This window comes from Amphiprion ocellaris, chromosome 24 (assembly GCF_022539595.1).
Source record: "Amphiprion ocellaris isolate individual 3 ecotype Okinawa chromosome 24, ASM2253959v1, whole genome shotgun sequence".
Classification (NCBI taxonomy): Eukaryota; Metazoa; Chordata; class Actinopteri; family Pomacentridae; genus Amphiprion; species Amphiprion ocellaris.
In genome coordinates this window covers 20,571,904-20,598,045 of record NC_072789.1, presented here as the reverse complement: position 1 = coordinate 20,598,045, position 26,142 = coordinate 20,571,904, and the positions used below count along the sequence as shown (strand labels likewise).

Sequence of the window (26,142 nt, the reverse complement as noted above, 5' to 3'; positions counted from 1 at the left end):
GAGAGTCGACTACAACTCAGAAAAAGATGCAAAGAAATTTTTGGATAAACCAAACAAATATGAAATCAATCATTTATTATAAGAAAATGATTGTTTTCTGTTGATCAGTGACAACATAAAGCAATATTAGGCCACATCTGGATGTTTTCTACTAATTGGACACTGGGGGCAGCAGAGAGTCAACTACAACCAGCAAATAATGCAAATAAAAAATCATAGGAAAGCCAAATAAATCTGAAATTTCTCCTTTTTTTGAAGGAATTTTGAGCATTTTTCCTCAAACACTTGCTTTCTGTTAATCAGTGAGCCTTTGTCGACTAATCTGTCAATCATTTTCTTTATTTATCTGTCAGTTTTTTGGTCTATAGAGTGTCGAAAAATGTCTTGTTTTGTCCACAACCCAAAGATATTCAGTTTATAGTCTTAGAGGAGCAAAGAAACCAGGAAATGGAGGTTCCAACCAGGCAAATTTAGAATACATTTTCCAATAAGTTTACAAATAATTTAGTGCTTGACAAGTAATTATTCAATCTTTGCAGCTTCACTGCACAGCTGGATGTTTTTCTCCTGACTGGACACAGGGGCAGCAGTGAGTCGACTAAAAATGCTTAGAATTATTGGACAAACCAAGAAAAGAGATATTGATTCTATAGTGGAAGCAGTATGAGGCCTTTTAATATTTCTGTTTTGTATTTTTGCTTTACTTTTGCAGTGTTTTTAGATGGAAACTGAGAAAATCAATTGGAAAAAGTACCAGTAGTCTTTCATGTGTCTCTACATTGAACTGCTGAAAGTGAAAGTCTTTGATGTTTTTTTTAAGTGCTAATTTTGGTAAATGCTTCTCAGGTAGCTATATGGTCTTTATCCTGTTATAGCAGAGAAGAGAAACAATCCTAGATGTATTTCTGAGGGAGCAGGAAACTTTATGTCATTATTAAAATTCATTAAAGAGCCCATATTCTGCTTTTTAGCTCCTTCCTTTCCGCCAGTGTGTGTTTTGTGCATGTTAAACATACAAAATCCAAGTTATATTATACCACAGAAAACTGCTCCTTCCCTGCCTGAAACGCCTCATTAAATCAGGTCTTTTTTTTCGTTACTTATCGATGTCATCATGTAACATATTTGCATAACGCCTGACTAACAGCTAGTTTTCCCCTCAAACAACAGTGTTATTTTTTCCAGCTACATTCCTGAAACCCTTAGATCTAGAGTTTAGGTAGATAACCAAAAGTAACTTGCTTTTGTCGAGCCAGCTGACCAATCAGAGCAGACTGGACTTTTCAGGAGGGGGGACTTTAAAGCGACAGGAGCTAAAATGGAGCGTTTCAGAATGAAGAGGCACTGCAGGAATGTACAGTGTGAGAAAAATAATGTGAATTTGAACATTAAGGCATGAAAACATTCTGTAGTAAACCGTAAAAAATGAAATTACGGACCTGTAAATGTAGAGAAAATGGGCTCTTTAAGGTTTGTTTTCGATCTTTAAAGACATTATGTGGGAAGCTTGACATATTTACTACAACCACGACAATGACTGACTTCTTGAGTGAGACGCTGCTAAAAACCCCGTAAAACTTGAATCTGAAGGGATTTCTTAATACATATTTAATTAGAGAGAAAGCTTTAACTGAGGGAAAAAAGATACTACCTTCCTCGAAAGCATTCGAATCAAATCCACAGACCTTTATGGGACATTTATGGTTTGAAAGGACAATCAGGACTTTGCTATTTAACCTACTTTCTTTCCATTTCACAAACACTCGACTGACTCAGAGGGTGTGTCGCTCACAAATCGTGGCTGGAGCGTCTGATAAGTGCGTGAGGCTGGTTGGTGATCTGAGTGGTGCAGTGATGCAGATTCTTTCTTGTATTCATGCTCTGCCCACAGAGCAAGGTTATACCTGGTTTCTTGTGGTATTTTTAGTCCACACACCGGGCGAGTCTTTATCCCTTTATGCCGTGACTAATGTGTAGCTATAGTAACCTCGGCTGTTAGGTTTTCTCGTTTACATTTTGAATATTCCAGACGCAGCGCTGGTGTTTGTCGTCCTACCTTGGTTGGCGTCGGCGGCGGCCCCGTTGGTGTTCTGGGCGTCGTTGAGGTACTTTAAGGCGGCGGGGGGGATCCTCCAGTCCAGAGCCTGGAGTCGCTCCTGGACGGCGGCGTCTTGCAGGATCTCCATCTGCCTCGCCAACAGACGCTCCAGCTGCATCTGACGGACACAAAAAATACAAAAAAGATCAGGGTTTAAAGTGTCCTGCTTTTGTTTTTGTGCATGTAAACGTCACATCCTGATTTTAGGAACCTGGGGGCTGAACTACGAAGCAGGTAAACTAAAACCTCAGTCAGAGATAACTGGTGGTTTTCAACTTTCTTTGTCAACTGTCCTCTGTTCACATAAAAGTGGGCATTTAAGGCGTCATGTGACTCTTCTGCACAAAATGGACCAATCATGTTCAGCTGCTTCAGTCAACAGGTTGTTTTAATGAGAACAATGAGGAATATAAAACATTGACAGTCAAAACTTTCCTCCTATTCCTAGACTTCATTCTCTGTATTTTCTCATGCACAGCTGCACTTATTGTCAACAATTCCTATAAAAAAAGACAAAATAAACAATTTGTCCATCTCTTGCTGCCTTGACCAATGAAGTAATAGTTTGACAAAAGAGAAAAGAGGCTGTTGTCAACTAAAGATGATGTAAAATGTAAAAAGAAAAAAAAATCCAGTGAACTTTGGTGCAAGAAGCAACAACAAGAGCTTGTTTAGGAGGATTTCTCACCACTCCAACACTTGATTTTTGATTTTCTACATTTTCTCATACACAGTTGCAATCAAATACCAACAAAACAAAGATATTTTTTGCCTTGTAAACACCTGAAATGAGAGAAGTTTCATTCTGGACCTTGAAAATAACAGCAAGAAGCCATATTTGACAACTAAAATGATGCAAAATGTCTGCCTGTTTTTAAAAAAGAAGAAACATGAATGAACTTTGGTGCAAGAAATCATAAGAACTGTTCATTTTCGAGGATTTCTTCCTATTCTAAGGGTTCATTTCCAAGATTTTCTCATGCACCACTGCACTTACTGTCAACAAATCCAATAAAAAAAGACAAAATAAACAATTTGTCCTTCTCTTAGTACCTTGACAAAAGAGAAAATAGGCTGTTGTCAACTAAAGATGATATAAAATGTCATAGAAACTCGATTTTTTACATTTTCTGATGCACAGTTGCATTTATTGCCAAAAGTCTGCAAAAAGTTCAAATCAATCCCTAAATTTGAATCTATTTGTTCCTACCAGGATTGTGAATTTTCACAAATATATAGTTTCAGTTCTATTTTAAGTGCTCCTCTGAAAAGGTGTACTTATTTTATTTTTATCACATATAGTTGTATTTATCTTTTTTATTGCTGCTGTTCTTATTTTTTTTTTAATTATTTTATTTAATTTAACTTTTCCTCATATATAAAGCTGAAAACCCACAAGGAATTCCAATGTACTTGTACAAATAGCAATAAAACTTTATTCTACTCTAAACAGCTGCAGCTTTTTAAACAAGCAGACAAGTTGAAATTATTTGGGGACTATTTTCATTGGCGGATGTATCACATTTGTTGCTGTCTGAGGGGTTGATGTAAAAAAGCACGAATATTTTTGATATACAGGAGACTTGGCTCGAATAAATAAACTACAACAGTTGACAAATCCAACACATGATGACGTTTAGAGTGTAAATGAACTTTAAAATGTAAAAAAAAAAAATTCGATTCTGTGCACAGAAGCCTATCTTCTCCTGTCACACAACAACAATAAACCCCAAAACGCACTTAAAATTCCCCAGATACCAGCGTGAGAAACTGTAAAAACAGAACGAGTCAGCAGATTATCAGCTTTCACACAATTGGGACAGAATTTTAGGGCTTTTTAAAATAAAAACAAGGCCTTTTTATGGCTGAAAAATACAATTTAAACCTTAATCACAACACACAGCGACAGTAATCATATGCACTACCGTTCAAAGGCTTGGGTTCTCTCTTATTTTTGCAAGAAAAGACTTTTCTTTTCCAATGAAGATCACATTAAATGAATGATAAATCCAGTGTAGACATTGTTAATGTGGTAAATGACTATTGTAGCTGGAAACAGATGATTTTTAATGGAATATCTCCATAGAGGTACAGAGGAACATTTCCAGCAACCATCACTCCTGTGTTCTAATGCTACATTGTGTTAGCTAATGGTGTTGAAAGGCTCATTGATGATTAGAAAACCCTTGTGCAATTATGTTAGCACATGAATAAAAGTGGGAGTTTTCACGGAAAACATGGAATTGTCTGGGTGACCCCAAACTTTTGAACAGTACTGTATGCAGAAATTAAAATCAGAAGCAGCACAATGCTCTGAGTGCTTTGCTTTGTGTTTTTACACTTTAAATGTGACATTTTGAACCAACTTAGACAAGTTGAACAGCAGAAAAACAAACAAACAGGAGCTGAGGGATAAAACCTGCAGCCATGTTTGCTTATTGTCAGTCGGTGCATCACTGTCGGTGTAAATTACTATACGATGAGCTTTCCATCCCCGCCAGGCCTCCGGCGCGAACGCAGCCATGAAATCTCTTCGTCTTCTGAATACCGGAAATCACATCAGCGCTGACAAGTGGAACTGCAGCCTGAACGTACAGCAGACGTACGTTCACGCAGCCAGTCGACATGTTTCCTGGCTAATGAGTGATCACAAAGCTCCCCTCCTACACTCCGCCTCTAATTAGGAACAAGCCGGAGCAGCATGGAAACCAATAAAGAGCATTACTGGGATCAGACTGGATCCTGCTGCTGCAAACATCTGCTGCTCAGGATCCTTTCAACCTGCAGCTGAGATGCTGTGGCTCATCTCTGATGTGCAGATTTACTCCTGGTAACGGAACTTCAACATGTGCTGCTCCCATAACGATGTTGATTTACAGTCAAATACCAACAAAACAATGATGTTTGCTGTTTAGTTAACACCTGAAATGTGACATGTTTCATTCTTGAGCTTCAAAATAACAGCAAGAAGCCATTTCTGATAACTAAAATGATGCAAAAAAACTGCCTTTTCATAAAAAAAAAGAAACTTCAATGAAATTTGGTGCAAGAAACAAGAACAAGTGCTCATTTTGGAGGATTTCTTCCATTCCAAGACTTCAATTTCTAGATTTTCTCATCCACAGCTGCACTTACTGTCAACAAATCCTATAAAAAAGACCAAATCAACAATTTGTCCGACTCTTTGTCCTTTGACAAAAGAGAAAAGAGGCTGTTGTCAACTAAAGATGACATAAAATGTCTCCCTTTTCTTAAAACGTAAAATAATCCAATGTACTTTGGTGCAACAAACAACAACAAGAGTTTGTTTATGAGGATTTCTCACCACTCCAAGACTTAATTTTTGATTTTCTGCATTTTCTCATGCTCAGTTACAAATACCAACAAAACAATGATATTTGATGTTTAGTTTTGTTCTTGACCTTCAAAATTATAGGAAGAAGTCATTTTTCACAACTAAAATGATGCAAAATGTCGCCTGTTCTGAAAAAAAGACAGAATTCCAGTGAATTTTGGTGCAAGAAGCAATAAGAAGTGTTCATTTTGGAGGATTTCTTAACATTCTAAGACTTCATTTTCTATATTTTCTCATCCACAGCTGCACTTGTCAACAAATCCCATTAAAACACAAGAAAAATCCTTAAATTTTAGTTTATTGCCTCCTACCATACACAAATATATAGTTTCATTTTTAAAAAGAGGCTCAGTAAGGTTGAAATTTGTTTGGGACTTTTTCTTTTTATGTTACATTTGGTGCAATGGGACACCAGTTAGAAAAAATGAGAAAAATGAGACAAAACAATTAAAACAAGACGCAAAAAAAAAAAGAAAAATGTGTTAACAAAATAAGACTTGAAATTTACTGGACGAACAAAATAAACGCAGCATGGCTCAGAAACAGTGAACAGAGCAGCAAGTTGTTGAAAGATACATTCATCATGGTGAAACATCTTTCTACCGCTGATGTACAAAAATGGCTGTGAAAATGTAAACCGTTAAATGTCGTCTAAAATCAGAAATGGTTTTCCTACCTGCAGACTTCGTCCGACGGTTTCTTCTCCTTTCGACTTGGCGCAGGCGAGCTGCTCCCTCAGCATCTCCTGCCTCATGTGAATCGCCTGCAGAGCTTCCTGGATGTCGAAGAAGTTCTCCTGCAGCACATGAAAACAACATCTCTGATTTCCGGATGATTCCCATCAGCCTTATTTCTGTCAGTCTGAGCTTATCAGGCCGTTACTGAGCGAGTCAAGCGTCACTTCAAACAACATTTTGAGGGTCGTTTCATGTTTTTCTTCACTGAGCTGAAATAAAACTCAGAAGAGCAGCAAAAGGACACAGCTTCAGTCCTTTTTGGTGAATTTTGTGAGGTCAAAATTACACCAGATGCTGTTCAACACTGCTCCTGATATTTGTTAGAATCAATATTAATAAAAATAATATTTTAAAAGAATCCTTGTAGCGAGGTACAGTTGAGAAATGTACAGAAAACATAATGAAATTGATAAATTTGCAGACATTTTAAGCTGGTAAGCTAACTAGACGGAGCATTTTATTGACTTTATATCCAATGTTTACATGGGTTTTAATTCATTTTTATTATTATTGTTATTATTATCTAATAATGACAATAATAATAACCAATATTATTATTATTGCAAACATCATTAATCACTATAATAATAATAATAATAATAATAATAATAATAATAATAATAATAATAATAATAATAATAATAATAATAACACTAACAACAATAATATTCGCTAATAATAATGATTATTATTATTATTATTATGAATAATAATAATAATAATAATAATAATAATAACTGATTATCATTATTATTACTACATACACATACATATATATAATACTGTATAAAATATTATACAGAATTTTATTGACACCCAAAGGAAAAATTATTAGGATTATTATTTTGTTTTTGCTTGAAATGTCATTTTAGTAGATATTTCCAGTTTTTAAATAAATTTGAATGATATTATTATTATTTTTTATTTCTTAATTTCTGCATATTTTATTTACCAACACAACAATATAAATTACGATAAATATTCACTTTTATTTTTTTATTAGTTCCTAAAGACACCGACAGGTAAAATGAGACGTGGGGCTTTTAAATAAAGAAAAATGTTGTGATTCAATTTAATTTATTTCTATTTAGTTTACTTCAATTTACAAACTTAGAATTATTAAATTCTAAGTAAGAATTAAAATCAGAATTATTGTTAATTTTAATATTATAAATTTAATTGCTACTGTGTATTTATTTCCAATTTTTACTTGGATCCATTACGATGATTTTTTTTTTTTTTTTTAATTTCTGGATATTTTATTTAGCAATACAAGAATATAAATAACAATGAATATTCCCTTTTATTGTCTATTAGTTTAAGAACCACTGATAAATAATACGAGGCGTGGGGCTCGTAATTAAAGAGACTAATGCTGTCATTCAAGTTAATTTATTTCAGTTTAATTTCATTTAATTTAAAAACATTTTCAGAAAGTTGGACTTCGATATATATCTAGATGGATAAATGAATATACACTATATTTATTGATTCAAAAAGGAAAATTTATAAGAATTACTATTTCATCAAATAATCACATTTTTGCATTTATTTCCTTTTTTTTATACAGATTTTAATTCTTCGATTTATTATTTATATATATTTTTTAATTCTGCTCATTTTATTCATTCAATATAAATAAATCTCTCGTATTTTCTATTGGTTTGAAAATGTGACTAGTTGCTGCTAAATGATGAGATTGATTCATTTTCATTTATTTAATTTTAAAGAAGTGAAACTTTCAGGGCACAGTCTCATCTTTTAAGTATGGATTATTATTATTATTTATTTATTTATTTATTTAAAATACAACCAACTTTGCTGCTATTTCATACATAAAAACATTGATATTATTAATATTATTATCAGCAAACATGAACAGTCTAATTATTTCCTTTCCTTTCCTTAAATAACTGAGAAACTCTGGAGGTTTTTCTTCTGTTTCAGCAGGAATTCCCCTTTTTTTTCTTTTTCTTTAGGATCTCAGAGCTGTTCTTGTTGAGCAGGTGTCGGTTCTCAGTTCTGGTTTAAATCCCTGCAGAGTTCACATGTTTCCCATCATCATTTTTTTACACACTGAGCCTTTCAAAGAGATCGTCTTTGTCCACTCAAGGCTGAAGCTGCTTCGTCCTTTTAGTTTCTGCAGAGAGGAGCTGCATCTGACACGACTACACTTCAGATTATACACATTTTAAACATCACAAATAACCTACGAGGAGCTTTAACATCACTACTATGCAGATCTAAACGTGTTTTACTTAAAGGAGCTCCATCTGTGTCATTATTAAGCAATTCAATGAAGATTTTCTCAATTAAATTAGTATTTATTTGGAGTAAAAAGCAAAAATGTTGAAGTAAGTTTCTGAAAATACTAAAACAAATGTGAATTTTGTGCAACCAGCTGGTACAACATTCAGTTAGAAGAAAAAAAAGCAGCAAGTTCTTACAATTAAGCCACAAAAAATGAGAGAGTTTCACTTTTTTTTGCTTGGAAATTAACTGCAGATTTTAAACTATTTCAGCGACAGAAAATCCTACCTCCGTTTTGATTCTTTTAGGGGACGGTTCATCTCTGTCTCCACAGCGAGATCTGCAGAAAAACAGCAGTAAATACCAGTTATTGCTTCATTACCAGGTGTTCAAATACAGTTTACAAAGTTAATTAACTGAAAACGTGTCAAAGAAGTCGCCAGTTTGGCTACAATTTTGCATAAATGGACAAAAATTTTCATTTAAACTCATTGAAACATCATCAGCGGTTGACATATTTTAAGAAATTATATCAACATGTGTGGTTTCAGTATAAAATAACCAGGTTAAAGTCATTTAATATGCTAAAAGCACCACCTTTTTTGTATATTTATTACTAGTTTAGGCCAATAATGCCGGCAGGTAGAGTGAAACAGCTGATTTAATTCATCTAAAGTTAAAATATACAGATTTGAAGACAATATTATAAAGATCAAAAACTGTAAAAATATTAAAAACAACTATTAAAATAACTATATTTTTAGTGATTTAGACAGATTAAAACTGTGTAATTTTACAGTCACAAATTGTAAGAGAAAAAAAATCCACTTGGCTTATTTTCTTTTCAGTTAACATGTAAATTAAATTTTTTTTTTACTAGATATTATCTGTAATTTACCAAAACATGGAAAATCTATAACATTTATTTATTTATTTATTTATTTTTACAATTTTCCAACCCTTAATAAACAGTTTTTTTCTTTAAAATAACTGCTAATATTTTTAAATTTATGATTTTTTTTGCTAAATTAAATACAGTAAAAAATGTGCGGTGGACATTATTTTTTTTGGCACGTTGTTTTGCAGTTAACTTGCAAAATATGTATGTTTTTCTGTGATTTTACAAAATATTATCAGCAATTCAGCAAAACATTTAAAATATGTAAAGCAAATAAATTTGCTCTTTTTCTATCTTTCAAATGTCATGATATATCAGTCAAATGACTTTTTTGTGGATTAAACAGAGTAAAAACGGTGTAATTTTAGATGAAATTTATTTTTATTATCTGTAATTTAACAAATCAGGGAAACTTGATATGAATGTTTTGCCCCTTCTACTTCTATAACTTTCAAGCTTTTGTTTCTTGAAGTAAAAGCCCCATAAATGAGTTTCAAAATAAAAGTCATCACACATTTAACTTCGCAGGAACAAATACTTTCAATCTAAAGTCAGTTTTCCTGCGAAACCTGCTGCAAAAGTTGTTTTTTAGCGAGGTTGGGCGGTGTGGTGGCTCTTACTTGCTGGTGCGGTAGGTGTATTTGTAGGTGACCTCTCTGGAAATCTGCCGGGCGAGTCCGAAAAGCTCGTCCCGGCGGGTCAGCAGCGCCATGTCCCTCATACAGAGCTGAGCCGCCGCCTCGTTCACCGTCAGCTGCAGGTCAACAGGAGTCGGTTAACACAAACACAAAGCACCTCTCTAGACATTCAGCCTGAGTTTATCCACCTCGTGCAGCGTCAGGTGTTTGCCGTCCCGCCTCTTGGAGTCGAAACGCCCGTAGATGGCGCTGTACTTCCGGATCTCCTCCTCCCGCCGCGGGTCGTCGTCGCTCATCTCGAAGATGTGTCCGATCATCTTGGCCAGTTTCTTGTTGTTCTTCAGCTGCTCCTTGACCTCGGCCAGGTCCGTCTTCGGGAGTCCCGGCGCCATCCGGTCCACGCACTCCAGCACCGACTGCACGGCGGCGGCGTCCAGGGCCTCCAGGGCGTCTCTGGGCGAGGACGGCGAGCCGAGGTCCGACGGCGACAGGCTGTGCTCGCTGTCGTTGCTGTGGCCCGACCAGAACCGAGCCTCGCTGCTGCCCTGCAGGGGCGACCCGGCCGACACTTTGTCCCTCGCCACGTCCAGCTTGCCCGGGTCGGAGCAGGCGGCGGCGATGGCTTTGGGCATCTTGACGCTGGCGGTGTTGGCCCGGTCCTGGGCGTTGAGCAGCGTGGGCGAGCCCTCGGGCAGCTTGTAGACGGGGATGCTGCAGACGGGCAGCGAGGTGAGCGGCTGGTTGAAGATGGCCGGGTTGGTGACCCAGTCGCGCAGCGCCTTCTGCAGGCGGCGGACGTGCAGCGGCTTGCTGGCCATGCCGACGAGGGCCATGATCTCCAGGAACTCCTCCTCGCCGGCCTCGCACAGCTGCTGCACGTCGTCGCCGCCCTGCTGGATGAAGGCCTCATAGTAGTAGAGCAGGTTGGCCCGCTGCAGGATCCTGTAGAGCTGCAGCTCACCCAGGGTCCTCGGCAACACCGCCGCCATACCTGACAGGAAACAGGACAGGTCAAAGACGCTACCAACCCCCTGTTTACGGTCTTCATGCTAGGCTAAGCTAACTGACTTTAATCTGTTTAAACCAGGGCTGGGACTTTAACACGTTAACTTCGATTAAATCAATCAATCAATCCATCAATCAAGTGCCGTGCCGTTCAGCGTAGGCGATCATTTCTCTTCATCTAGTCGAATCTTTTGCTCTCTGAATTGTGACTGTTGATCGTTCCAAGTGCAGCCATGATGTCAGTCCGTCTGTCATTTTCATTCTCTGTCTGTCTTTCTATTAACTTTTCCAGTTGTGACGATACATTCCAGGGTCTCTTTCCTCATGATGTGTCCAAAAAATGCTGCCTGCCATCGACTAATTTTGTTCAATAGCGTATCATTTGTGTTTAGTGTTTTTAAAACATCTTCATTGGTTATTCTGTCTGTAGCAGGTACATGTAGCATGTAAAACCACATCCCTGCTGCACTGATTCTGTTTGACATTTTATTATTTATGTTCCAAGATTCACATCCGTACATCAGAACAGGTAGGATGTAACAGTTGAGTGTCCTCATACGGATGCTAACTGCTATTTTCTTATTTGTGAGTATATTTTTCTTGTTGCATTCATTGCTACTCTACATCTGATGTCTGTTTCATTTCTCCCATCTGATGTCATCCACGAACCGCGACGTTTGAAATGATGAACCTGCTTCAGTATTTCTTGGTCTAATTCTATGCTACGGATTGGGACGACATTTTTCTTTGAAATTCAATTAAATAATTACAGAAAAAATAACACATTAAAAAAAAAAACACATTTAATCGCATCTTTCTCAGTCTCCCAGCCCTACTTTAAACAGAAAGATAAAAGCTGAATTTTTTGGATTGTTAATTTTACAAAAATGGAAATAAAATTGGAATCAACATCCACAACTTTCCCCCAAATTCACAATCCTTGAAGAATGTGTTTGACTCTACAGACTCCAGGTTTTTGTACACTTTGTCTGCTCTGCATGAACACGTCCTGCAGTTTTCATCATGTGAACGTCGGCTGCAGTTGAGTCACTGATGGCTTCACAGCTTCACCAAGGAGCTCAGAATTTTACTTTGGATGAGTTTTTAAACGAGACATGTTCCTGATAGAACGATGCATCTAAGATGAGCAGTTTAACAACCAGATCATTCTGTGCTGCACAATTGAAACATGTTGAAAACCTTTTTCCAAGCGTCCAGTATTATCAGTACTGGGAAAAAGGTGACTCTACATCCTATAAATGTTTGAATGCTTAGGTTTTTAATCTGTCTCCTATCTGCTCTGCAAAAACACAGCCTGCAGTTCAGCTGAAAAATCCCAGAACTTTTTATCAAGCGACTGTTGGTTGCAGCTGAGTCACTAATGGCTTCTTGGCTGCACTGAGAAGAACAGAACTTGTTTTTTTTTTTTTTTTTTTTTTTTTTTTATCCAATCCAGTTTGTATAAACAGTGTATTTTAGGGATTTTTAAAAAATGAGACATGTAGTGGTTTTGATTATCCTGATAGAACACAGATCTGATCATTTTATGCTGCAGAACTGAACAAAACTTCTTTCAAGAGCCAACAAGTGTTGAATTTGCTGTAAAATGAGACGTAGAATAAAGTGTTGAATGAATTGGATGAATTTTACATAACTGAGAACAATTTTAGATAACTTTTGACAAATTATGAATAATTTGGGGCAACTTTCTAGTCATATTGGACAATTTTTTGCTCATTTTGTGCAAATTTGAGTCATTTTCAACAGATTTTTTTGTGGTTTTTTGGACTAATTTGAAGCAATTTTTAGTCATTTTAGTCACTACAGTTTGATTTTGTGCCATTAACCCATTACCTGTTAATTATTAAATTAATTATCCACTAGATTGACTAATTTTTGATTAAAACAATGTGAATTCTGTGGTTTCAGCTTCTTCAATGTGAATACTTTCTGCTTTCTTTCCCTGTCTGTGACAGCAAACTGAAGATCTTTGGACAAAACAAGACATTTGAGGAAACTCTGATCCACGCTTTTCATCATTTTCTGGCATTTTAGAACCAAAGAATCTGCAGTTGAAAGGAGCCCTTTGATTAACTGATGATTTTAAGGGGATTTATTTGTTATCTGTGGACATTAAAGATGCCATGAACTCAGTGTCTAAATGCAGCTGAAGTTCTGTTCGTTTTAAATGATGAAAAATGTCACGACTTTCAGACGAAACAAAAAAAAAAAACGCATTTTAAAATATGAAGAGTTTAAGAGGATCTGGTTAAAGTCCCTGATAGAACAGTGCATAACAGATGAGTAGTTCAAGGACCGTTCTGAACAAAACAACAAAACTGTGCTACCAACTCTTTCTTGGATCAACACTGCTTGCAGTTCAACTGAAAACGTATTGAATTTTTATTAAGCAACTGTTGATTGTAGCTGAGTCAGTCATGACTTCATAGCTGCTCTGAGGAGCACAGAATTTTGTGTTTTTTACAGAAACTAGTTAGTGCAAACAGTTTATTTTCAGCGAATCTTCAAAATGAGACATGTCGAATAAAATAATTTTGACGAAATATTAAGATTTTAGCAAGATCTATCTTGTCAAAGTTCCCGATAGATAGAACGGTGTGTCACAGATGAGTAGTTCAAGGACCGTTCTGTGCTGCAGAATTTAAAAAACTGACAAAACAAAGCTGTCTTACCTAAAACTGGAAAAAATGTGACTCTACATATTATAAATATTTTACTGCTGAAGTTTTTAATCCGTTCCTTTACTTGTCTCCTGTGGTTTGCACAAACACGGCCTGCAGTTGAAAACCTTTTTACAAAGTGACTGTTGGTTGCAGCTGAGTCACTCATGGCTTCATGGCTGCTCTGAGGAGAGCAGAATTTTTTGTTTTTTGCAGAATCCAGTTAGTGCACTTTAGGAAAATATTTTAATGAGACATGTAGAATAAAATGATTCCGATGAAATATCAAGATTTTAGGAGGATCTGGTTAAAGTTCCTGATAGAACGGTGTGTCACAGATGAGTAGTTTAAGGACCATTCTGTGCTGCAGAATTTTAAAATACAACAACAAAACTGTGATGTCAAAGCTGGAAATAAATTCTACATACTCATTATTTTACTGCTTACATTTTTAATCCGTTTCTTTATTTGTCTCCTATCTGTTTTGCATAAACACTGCCAGCAGTTCAGCTGAAAATGTACTGAATTTTTATCAAGCAACTGTTGGTTGTAGCTGAGTCACTCCTGGCTTCTCAGCTTCGCCAAGGAGCACAGAATTTTGTGTTTTTTTACAGAATCCAGTTAGTGCAAATGGTTTATTTTAGGTAAATTTCCAAAATTTCCCCATAGATCAATGTGTCACAGATGAGTAGTTCAAGGACCATTCTGTGCTGCAGAATTTAAAAAAAAAACTGACAAAACAAAACTGTGTTACCAAAAGTGGACAAAAAAGTTGACTCTCCATACTATACATATTTTACTGCTTAAGTTTTTTATCTGTTTTGTCTCCTCTCTGTTTTGTACAAACACAGTCTCTAAAATTCCAGAATTTTTATCAAGTGACTGTTGGTTGCAGCTGAGTCACTCCTGGCTTCTCAGCTTCGCCAAGGAGCACAGAATTTGTTGCTTTTTACAGACTTTAGCTAGAGCAAAAGCCTTATTTCTGATGATTTTTTAAAAATACGACAAGTAGAATAAAGTCATTTTGAAGAGATATCAAGAGGATTCAATGAATTTTCGCGTTACGGATGAGCAGTTCAAGGACTTCCAGCCATTATTTCCATTTTCACAACAGACAACCTTTTAAACCAACGGCAGGCATCAGGTTTCTTCTCATTTAAATAAAAAAAACGAAACAGACAAAGCGTTGAAGTTTCCTTTAACTAGAGGATCACCTCCAATCTGACAGCGCTGGAACAACTCGTCCTTCAAATATTTCAGATGTATAAAAATGTCAGATAAGTCATTTGCTGACTGCAGGCCCTGAAATCCTCCCGCTGAGCACCAAATGGTGAGAAAACCCCAGTTGGCCTTTCTGGAAAAGTCAGAAGGAGAGAAACGTGCAGGACAGTAACTCTGAGATCATCACGTCTGGATTCCTCAGCGGATTTCAGTCGCTAGTGTTTGTCTTTTTGCGTCGCGTTGATCGTAACGAAGCAGAAACAACTCAAAACTGTTTTCTCTCTGCAACAAAGAACAGTTTCTGACCTGAACAGAAAAAGAAAAGAAAAACTCAGATTTATCACTGAAACTTCCACTTACATCTTCGTCAACTAACAAAAATAACGACGTAAAAACACAAAAACCCTCAAAAACGGAGCCAATATTTGCATAAATGAGCACGTTTCAAGCCAAAAATGTTTGAATTTTTCATGTTCCAGCTGCTGGAAAACACAGTTTCTATGGAAAATGTACATGAATTATATTTGGACTGTATGTTTTATCCCTGGCAGGTGCAGGATTTGGGTTTATCAGGCTTCCACAGGTGCGAGAAACGCTTAAATTTGGATACTTTCCTGCAGAAAAGGCCCATCATTTCTAGCAGATACGTCTTTGCAGATGCACATTTAAATGTGACAACATGCATTTATAAGGGATAAATGAAGGAAGCTGTCATATTTACTGTACACTGGATGTATGAGTCTTAAGATGTCTTATATTTTTCTTTTCTAACTCTATTTTCAAGTTTGAATTCAGCAGAGGAGCTACAGACACCAAAAGACCAAAACACACAACAAATGCTGATTCTAAGACACAAAATGACCAAAAACTCAGTCAAAATGTAGAATACAAGATCCAAAATGACCAAAAGTCACACAAAATGTTAAGTATGAGTCACAAAATAAACAAAAAGATGTTAAAATGTTGATTTTAAGACACAAAACACGCAAAAAGTCACTCAAATATAACACAGAAAATGACCAAAAAAGTCAGTCAAAATGTTGAATACAAGATCCAAAATGACAAAAAGTTACTTCAAATGTTAAATATGAGGCACTAAACGGCCAAAAACATATTAAAAATGTTGATTATAAGACATAAAATGACCAAAAAGTCGGTCAAAATGTTAAGTATGAGGCACAAAATGACCAAAAAGTCACTGAAAATGTAGAATATGAGACTCAAAATGCACAAAAACACACTCATTGGCCAAAACAAGACACAAAATACACAAAAAGTCAAAAAATGTCAAATATACGTCACAAAATAAACAAAAAGACATTAAAAATGTCAATTGCAAGACAGATAATGACCAAAAAGTCACTTAAAATGTTAAATATGAAACACTAAATGACCAAAAAGACATCAAAACTGTTGATTCTAAGACACAAAATGAACAAAGAACACGCTAAATGGCCAGAGCAAGAAACAAAATACAAAAAAAAGACACTCCAAATGTCAAATATAAGCCACAAAATAAAAAAGCCACTCAACACATCCTGGAATCTGTTGTTTTTTAATGCTAAAATGTACATCTGAGAGCAGAAGTCCATTTTTCTTAGGACATGCAGACACATTTTTTCCTGCTACTGCTGCTTTAAAACACAATTTGTATGGAAAATGTACATGAATTATATTTGGACTGTGTGCTTTATGCCTGACAGGTGCAGGATTTGGGTTTATCAGGCCTCCACAGGTGTGAGAAACGGTTAAATCTGGATACTTTTCTGCAGAAAAAGCCCATCATTTCTAGCAGATGCAGAACCGATTCATTCGTCTACCGTTTCTTGCCGTTCTTTCACATCCGGCTCGAGTGATAATAGACGGTATTTTTAACTCCAGATCTGTGTGAGTAAACTTTCTATGCAGTTTATGTTGGAAAGCGACGCTGTCACTCCGTCACAAAGACACACTGTGAGCCGGACTGCTGTTAAACGGAGCCGAGAGGCTCGGCGGAGGCCCAGCGGACAGAGGAGTGGCCCTCAGCAGGCCGTCAGCAGGCCGTCAGCAGGCCAGGAGGGAGGGCTGCTGGGAGGGAGGACCACATGCCTCTCTCCACCCCTGCAGGATGTGTAGGTGGTGGGCTCGCCTCGCCCAGAATAGGAGCTCAGGGAGCCAGGCGTCGGCCGAAAACGACAAAAGACAAAAGCTGCAGCTCAAATCATCACCTAAACGTCCACAAACAAACCTCCTAATTCCAAAAACTGCATTTCTTTTCCGCTTTCAGTGCAGGTTTGGTTCATTAAACAGCCTGTAGCTCAGAGAAACAAAAAGAAACGTGCAGAAAATAAAGCAGAAATGAAGCAAGTTTCCATTTTTACTGCAGACTAGATGCGTTTACAGGTTGGGGATGGTAAATGATTTCAAAAAATGCTGTATTATAGCTTTTGTGTACTTCTTTTTTAGCAGTATTTTTAGTTTAAACTCAGCAGAGGAGCTAAAAAGTTGGAGATTGATAGTTTGGAAAACAGATAAACACTCAAAATAACCAAATATTCACCCAAAATGTCAACTGTAACTCACAAAATAAACAAAAAGACACTCAAACTGTGCATAGAGTAAATTTTGTGTACTTCTTTTTCAGTAGTATTTTCAGTGTAGAGTCAGCAGAGGAGATAAAAAATTGCAGACTGATAGTTTGGAAAACAGATAAACACTCAAAATGGTCAAAACAAGACACCAAATGACCAAAAATCAACTCAAAATGTCCTAGAAGATGCTTAAAATGTCCAAAAGAAGATGCTAAATAACCACAAGGACACTGAATATGTTGAATATGAGACACAAAATGCATAAAAAGACATTCAAAATGTTTTGGAAGGCCCTTAAAAAGTCCAAAACAAGACACTTGATTCCACAAAGGACACTCAAAATGTAGAATATGAGATACGAAATAAACAAGAAATGGTTCAAAGTGTAAAATATGAGACTCAAACTGCACAAAAAGACAGAAAATGACCAAAATCACTCAAAGTGTCAAATATTGGGCATGAAACGACCATAATGACATTCAAAACGTCCAAAACAAGACACAAAATGACCAAAAAGTCAATCAAAATGTCAAATATTGGGCACGAAATGACCAAAAACGCATTAAAAATGTTGATTATGAGACACAATATAACCAAAAAGTCACTTAAAATGTACGTATATGAGCTTTTGTATACTTCTATATCAGAAGTATTGTCCGTTTTAACTCAGCAGAGGAGATAAAAAGTTGTAGACTGATAGTTTGGAAAATGGATAACAATCAAAATGGCCAAAACAAGACACCAAATGATTAAAAAACAACTCAAAATGTCAAATAGAACTAAGAAAATAAACAAAAAGATACACAAAATGTCGAAAACAAGAAGCAAAATAACCAAAAAGTCAGTCAAAATGTCAACTGTGAGATTCAAAATGCACAAAAAGACATTAAATGGCCAAAAAAAGACACTAAGTACACAATAAGTCACTCAAAATACCAAATATTGGTCACAAAATGACCAAAAAGTCCCTCAAAAGGTAAAATACAAGACACAAGATGACTAACTTCACACAAAATGACCAAAAAGTCACTCATAATAAACAAAAAAGACACAAAATACACAATAAGTCACTCAAAATGTCAAATATTGGGCACAAAATGACCCTTAAGACACTCAAAATGTCCAAAACAAGAAATAAAATGACCAAAAGGACATTAAAAATGTTCCAAAAATATTCAGTTTACCGTCACAAAAAACGGAAATATTCACCTTCAATGAGCAGGAATCAGAGAATTTAGATTTCAAACAGTTTCTAATAGTTTGTTTGCTTTAATTAATGGCATTTTTTCCATTAATTATCCCATTTTCACCTTGTTTCCGGTCTGTTTGGGGTGAAATCGGTGGAAAAGTTGCTCTCAGGAAATGATGAGTTTCTGAATTCTGCTGACGTCCAACTTTTTTTTTTTTTTTTTTAGGTTTTTTAGCGGTTTAAAACTGAACCCAGAGCTGGAGGTGATGTTGCACCATGTTGCCTCTTATTTGCAACAAACTGCATTTGTTTTCTGCTTTTAGTGGCTCAAAGAAACAAAAGGAAATGTGCAGAAAATGAAGAAGAAATGAAGGAAGGTTCCTTTTGTTTTTACTGCAGCCTAGATGTGTTTCACAAAGTGCTTTCTAACATCTTTTTAGCAATATTTGCACGTTTGAAGTCAGCAATCTGCAGCTGGTCAAAACAAGACACATTCTGACTGACAAGACGCCACGTAAAATGTCAAATATGAGACACAAAATGACCAAAATGTCGGTCAAAATTTTTAAACATGAGACTCAAAATGCACAAAAAGACAAAAGAGCCAAAAAGTTACTCAAAATGTGAAATAATGGGCACAAAATGAACAAAAACACGTTAAAAATGTTGACTGTAAGACAGGAAATGACCAAAAAGACGCTGAAAATGTCAAATATAGATCAGAAAATAAACCAGAGGACACTCAAAATGTCCAAAGCAATGTTGTTTTGGACATTTTGAGTCTCAGTTTAGAAATGTTGTGTCTTATATTATGCATTTAGAGCACATTTTTGGTCATTTGGTGTCTTGTTATTTTTAATGACTTTTTGTTTACTTTGTGTCTTGTTTTCATCCTTTTGTGTCTCATATTCTACATTTTGAGTGACTTTTTGTTGATTTTGTGACTTACATTTGACATTTTGAGTGAATTTTTGGTCATCTGGTGTCTTGTTTTGTCCATTTTGAGTGTTTATCTGTTTTCCAAACTATCAGTCTACAACTTTTTAGCTCCTCAGCTAAAGACAACAAAGACAGACTGTGTCCAAATCTTTCTAACAGCATGAAAGATTTAGGAGGAAATCTGACATTTTGAGTGACTTTTCATTCATTTCGTGTCTCATAATCTTCATTTTGAGGGATTTTTAGGTCATTTTTTGTCCTATATTGATTATTCCGAGTGTCTTTTAGGTCATTTTTTGTCCTATATTGATTATTCCGAGTGTCTTTTAGGTCATTTTTTGTCCTATATTGACTATTCTGAGTGTCTTTTAGGTCATTTTGTGTCCTATATTGACTATTCTGAGTGTCTTTTAGGTCATTTTGTGTCATATTCCACATATTTAGTGACTGTTTGTTCATTTTGCATCTTCTTTAGGACACTTTGAGTCTCAATTTAGACATTTTGTGCCTCAAATTCTACATTTTAATCTTCTTATTGTGCATTTTGAGTCTCATAATCTGCATTTTAACTGACTTAGAGGTCATTTAGTGTCTAGTTCTGGACATTTAGATTTTTTTGTGCATTTTGTGTCTCATATTCTACATTTTGAGTGACTTTTTGTTATCATTTTATGTCCTACATTTAACATCTTGAGTGAATTTTGTGCATTTTGTGTCTTATATTCGACATTGTGTGACATTTTGTCAATTTTGGGTCATATTCCGCATTACTTTTTGGTCATTCTGTATCTTGCTTTGAACACTTTGAGTGTCTTTTTGGGTGATTTTGTGTCTTATATTCAGTGTCCTGGTCATTTTGCATCTTGTTTTGGTCATTCTAAGTGTCTTCCAGGACATTTTGTTTATATTTTTTGATATTTGGGTGACTTTTTTGTCATTTTTGTGTCTCGTTTCGGACATTTTGGGTGTCAGTTTAACTGCTGCTGCAACGAATGCGAACTAATTTCTGTGCAAAATGAGAAATGTTCTATTTCCAGCATCTTAAGTGTGAATCTGTGATGCTTTTCTTTGAGATACAAGAGATGAGTTGGATAAATAGGATAAATGAGGCTCTGGGTAGTTGTTTTTTTGTAGATAAACATGGTGAAGTTGTCGTTGTTTGCAGCAGCAGAGGTTCAGGTGTTTTTTCAACAGTGATAAACTATATTTAGCTGCAGTGTGAACAAAGTGTAACACAGAATGTTGATCAGGTAAAATGACCACAAAGACTAAAACGATCTTTTACTTCACAGTTGTGTCTTCGAAAACAGATTCTTGTTGGTTCGTCCTTCATCTGTGTTTTTGGGCCATTTTGTGGATAATATTTAACATTTCATGTATTTTGTGGCTAATATTTAACATTTTTCTGATCTTTTTGGTAGTTTTTCATCTTATATTTAACATTTGAGTATTTTGTGGTAGCTTTCTGGCTAATAGTTGACATTTTCAGCATCTTCTCCATCACTTTGCATCTTGTTCAGGACATTTTGAGTGACTTTATGGTTATTTTTTGTTCTATATTTGACATTTTGCTGATCTTCATAGTCATTTTGTGCCTTACATTTGACCTTTCGAGTGTCTTTTGGGGTCATTTTGTGTCTCATATTTGACATTTTACGTATACTTTTGGTAGGTTTGTGGCTAAAATTTGACCTTTTCTGCATCTTCTCGGTCATTTTGCATCTTGTTTAGGACATTTTGAGTGATTTTATGGTTATTTTGTGTCCTATATTTGACATTTTGCTGATCTTTTTGGCAGCTTTTTGTCTTAAAATTAACAGTTTGTGTACTTTGTGGTTGTTTTGTGGCAAATATTAAACATTTTGCTGATATTTTTAGTATTTTTTTGTCTTATATTTAGCATTTTGTATATTTTGTGGTAGTTTTGTGGCTAAAATTTGACATTTTCAGTGTCTTCTCGGTCATATTGCATCTTGTTTAGACATTTTGAGTGACTTTATGGTTATTTTGTGTCCTATATTTGAAATTTTGTTGATATTTTTGGTAGTTTTTCATCTTAAATTTAACATTTAGTGTATTTTGTGGCTGTTTTGTGTCAAATATTAAACATTTTGCTGATGTTTTTTGCAGTTTTTCATCTTATATTTAACATTTTGCATATTTTGTGGTAGTTTTGTGGCTAATATTTGACATTTTCAGGGTCTTCTCGGTCATTTTGCATCTTGTTTAGACATTTTGAGTGACTGTATGGTTACTTTGTGTCCAATATTTAACATTTTGCTGACCTTTTTCGTAATTTTATAGCTAAAATTTGCCATTTTCAGGGTCTTCTCGGTTATTTTGTGTCCTACATTTGACATTGTGCTGATCTTTTTGTTCATTTTGTGCCTTATATTTGACCTTTTGAGTGTTTTTAAAACTGACCACTGAGTCTATTGTGTCTGGAGATTAAAACAATCACTCAGCTCAGAGTTTTCTACTTGTAACAGCTTCAGTAAATCTTGCTGTTGCTTCGTTCTCCTCCTGCACAAACACTCTGACAGCTACCAGGGTCTTCAGCTGGGTTCCTCCCAGCAGACCGTGTGTGTTCTGGCTGGAATGCTGTAAACCTGTCAATGCCAGCCTCTAACTGAAGTCCACGGAGCGAGTTTAGCGAGTTCGGCTTTTCACCTGGAGAGGCGAGGCGTGCGCTGGCACAATGGCACCGATGCCACACAAACAAACACAAACGCACACACACCGAGACGATGGAGGCCGACGTGCGGCTGTCCAGCAGCGAGATGAGGAATCCTTTGATTTCACTGTGATGCAGCAGGAATTTCCTGATTTGTCAGTGTGGAACTACTGAATAATGTTGCAATCATGACTGCGACAGGAGAACCGTGTGTTCAGAACACTGTAACCTCATGTTTAGCACATTTACTGGGGGGATTTCACTAAAAATGTCTCTGTAGCAGCTAAAAATAGCACAAATGAGCCAAGCAGCATGCTCGACAAGGACACAGAATGTACCCAGAATGGGGAATCCTTCGAAAATTCCCGTCATAGCTGCTCCACGGTGACCCTTGAATGCTGTTTCAACTCCAGTTATACGCAAATAATAGCAATTTATTCTCCACAAGAGGTGCTTTACCATCTATTATGGTGAGTTCTGTTGCTTTAACTTCTCTTTGTGTCACTATAATATTCACTTGAGGTATTCTAATCTCCTTTGCTATTTCTTAGTGTGTGTGTGATGCGTTTAGAAATAAGTTTGAAACTATTTCTATCTCGATATAATCTTCCTTCGGGGAGTTTTATCTGACTTTACGTGACATCCAGTGATAATTTCAAGCATTTCCTATAATATTCTCATGTCACGTAGCTGCTCTGTGCTCGCTATCTTTGCAAAACATGACAGAGTTGAGGATAAAAGCAGTAGCAGCAGCAGGTTACATGCACAGTTTGATCCGTGCGTAATTGCGCCTACCTGGTGAGTTTTTGGCCCCCTTCGGTCCGCCCTGGTCCGGTTCCTCTTCTCCGCTGCCTCCTTCTTCTTCTTGCTCCGCTTGACTGTTTATCAACACAAACCCCGGGTGTCAATGAGCGCACAAAGAAAGCCCGCAAAAGACGAGATCCCACAGGAAGAGCTGCGTGCGTAAAAACTGCGAAAAACCCGAATTCAATTTAGCGATAATTTCCAGGACGCAGACACACAAAAAGAAGCAGCCAGAGAGCGTCTTGCTTGTCTCTGCTTGCTCACACCGAGCGACACTCCTCTCCTTGTCTTTGTGGAAACTTTTTCTTTCGCCCGCCGCTCAGAGAAAAGAGACAGAAGCAGCAGAATGTGAGTGAAAAAGCCGCTGACCTTCGTGCGTCTTCTGGTGCGTCTTTTTCCTCCAAGTGTGTGTTGCGTGTGTGTGCGAGTTTGGTGAGTGTGTGTGCGTGTGTGTGTGAGTGTGTGTGAGCGTTCGAGTCTCTCCCAGCGTCGCTCCACTCCCCTGCACCGCTCAAGCTGCGTCAAAGCGCACACGGTGGCGCACCAACGCTGCTTCCTGCCGCTACAAAATAAAAGCACCGGCGCTGCAAGCAGGAAGACATGGAGAAAAATCACAAACTGAGCAGATAGTGATGCAAAATATGTCAGATATGATCGTTGCTTCACTGCAGCTGATTTATTACCTTTATAGTTGGATGTCTGGAGTCATAACTTGGATCCTGTGATTAAGAAGAAGCAGAATTTAAACGCAAAATGCAAAAAACCATCACCTGAAATCAGAAGAATGAATGTAATGCACCTGTTCTTAGTGCTGTTTTATATCACTGTACTCTCTGGAAAATTATGGTTATTATTCAGTTTTTTAGAAGTCACTGTCACTAATAAACAAATCTCATTGTTTAGAGGATGGCTCTACATGTATTTTGTTTCATAAATCCCAAGTTGGCATCGTGCTGCATATTTTTCTGTCTGACCAACAATCTGGAACCTAAAAGACTAAACGTGTTCGAAAAAATGTCTCTTATTTATTTGTTTATTTATTTGAGTTTGAGTTACTCTCCTGTTTGCAGTTTGGTTTTGATTAATTCTGACTTTAACAAGCACCTTTTTTTGTCTGAAAGTGTTTCTGTGAAGATGTTTTGAATGACTGAGTACAATAATTCTGTGTTTAGGCAAATTACACTGTGCATCTCGACACAAAGGCAATAAAGTGACGTTGAATCTTGCTTTAAGGGCACCATGAGCAGTGTTTAAAGTATAAACCGAGCTTTTAAGAAGGCAAAATGCACAAATAGCCCAGTCATGTAAATTCTGCACTATATTAAACTTGCTTATCTGCTTATTTTTGCCATTTTTAATTATTTTATTTGTTTGCTTTAGTCTCTTTAACCCTTTTATTTGCTCATGTTTTCATGTTAATCATTTACTGTTCATATTTTTAAGCCTTTAGCGTCTATTTTCTTTTATTATTGTTATTATATAAGCAGTATAATTTAATGTAATCTGTAGCTATATATTTATATGTTGCATAAAAAGGCTAGGAACTAGTCCAAAATGACTAGAAACATGTTCAAAATGGCTAGAAACTAGTCCAGAATGACAAGTCTAAAATGGCTAGAAACATGTCCAAAATGACAAGAAAGTTGTTAACAGTTACTAGAAACATCTTCAAAATGACAAAAAGTGTGTCCAGAATGACAACCCTAAATGAAAGATTTCTCTTTTTTCCCACGACCAAACATATTTTCGCAAAAAAAAAAAAAAAGTAGAATACTTCACAAATATTGCCAGGGTATGTAAACTTACGAGCACAACTGTATTTATGTCAGGTGCTTTTATTTTGTGACTGCTTCCTGTCTGCGCGTCCTCGGTGCGCATTCATTGACGCAGAAGAAAGTGGGATATTCCGCGCGGCTGCTGCCTCTCTCTCTCTCTCTCTCTCTCCCTCTCTCTCTCGCCCACGCTGCTCCCTGCGTGACGCAAATCCGCGCGTGGGCGGACACACGGGGCGTGGGAGGCTTTCTGCACGGAATACCAAACACAGGCAGGTTCAACACCCACAGAGAGGCAGAGAGACGCAGCAGCAGCTCGCTCTCAAACCCAATTATTACCGCGGATCTTATTTCATTATTTGATCCTCGCCAGTAAATATTGTCACAACTAATGGCACATATTAAAAGTGCTCGTGTTCTGTGTTGTTGCACATTCATCTGCATGTACGAGGACGTGCGTGTCCATGAAATGTGAATATTAGTACACTTTCTCTGTGTGTTTTCATTGTTTTTACGTGTACAGTGTGTATAACGTGTACTTTCTGCATGCATGTGCATTTTTACACACCTGTGCAATATTTCTGCAAAACGTCCATGTATGTTTTTGTTGTACTTTTAATTCACTTATATAAAATACATGAACAAGCATCCATGTATTCATGTTAGTGGGTTTACATGTATAGTTTACATGTAGGTCTGTCCTACACACGTATATATATATATATATATATATATATATATATATATATATATATATATATATATATATATATATATATATATATATATATATATATATATATATATATATATATTTAAAACTTTATAGTACATACATGTAACATGTGCATGACTGTCTATTTTTTTTGTTAATCTCTATTATTAATACTAGATTTTTCATGTATTTTGAATATTTTTGTGGATATTTTATATGCAAACATGTCTGCATATTTTCTTGTAAAACTGCTTTATTTTTCAGTACATACATGTAATATGTGCAAGAGTGTCATAAACATTTCACATACATGTATGTATACATACTATACAGGGGAAATATACTGTATATGTATATTTTTCATATTTTTGTGGATACAATACGCATTTAAAACGAGTATTAGTATATTTTCTCCATGTATTTTAATAGTTTTTACATGTACTGTGTGTACAATGTGTACTTTTTGCATGCATGTGTATTTATTTTACATATATATTTAAAACTTTGTTATCTATAGTACATACATGTAACATGTGCATGACTGTCTATTTGTAGCTACTATTATGAATACTATGCAATATATTTAATGCATTTTC

At 36.2% G+C, this 26,142-nt stretch overlaps 2 protein-coding genes across 2 annotated transcripts in view; both read right to left on the bottom strand.

Annotated features, from left to right (window-relative positions):
• Nucleotides 1–23,126, bottom strand: part of LOC111586848 (NGFI-A-binding protein 1-like) — a 31,722-nt gene extending 8,596 nt beyond the window's left edge. The window contains exons 1-6 of the mRNA XM_055008187.1: nt 23,051–23,126; nt 10,165–10,967; nt 9,959–10,092; nt 8,729–8,780; nt 6,130–6,249; nt 2,057–2,216 (exon numbers count right to left, since the gene is read on the bottom strand). Of these exons, the coding sequence (XP_054864162.1) occupies nt 2,057–2,216; nt 6,130–6,249; nt 8,729–8,780; nt 9,959–10,092; nt 10,165–10,965 (1,267 nt within the window). The 5' untranslated portion in view covers nt 10,966–10,967; nt 23,051–23,126. The remainder of the gene's footprint in view (nt 1–2,056; nt 2,217–6,129; nt 6,250–8,728; nt 8,781–9,958; nt 10,093–10,164; nt 10,968–23,050) is intronic.
• A 379-nt stretch (nt 23,127–23,505) lies between these two features.
• The window catches only part of mfsd6a (major facilitator superfamily domain containing 6a), a 62,832-nt gene continuing 60,195 nt past the window's right edge, over nt 23,506–26,142 (bottom strand). The window contains exons 8-9 of the mRNA XM_055008185.1: nt 23,743–23,778; nt 23,506–23,643 (exon numbers count right to left, since the gene is read on the bottom strand). Coding sequence (XP_054864160.1) covers nt 23,581–23,643; nt 23,743–23,778 — 99 coding nt within the window. The 3' untranslated portion in view covers nt 23,506–23,580. The remainder of the gene's footprint in view (nt 23,644–23,742; nt 23,779–26,142) is intronic.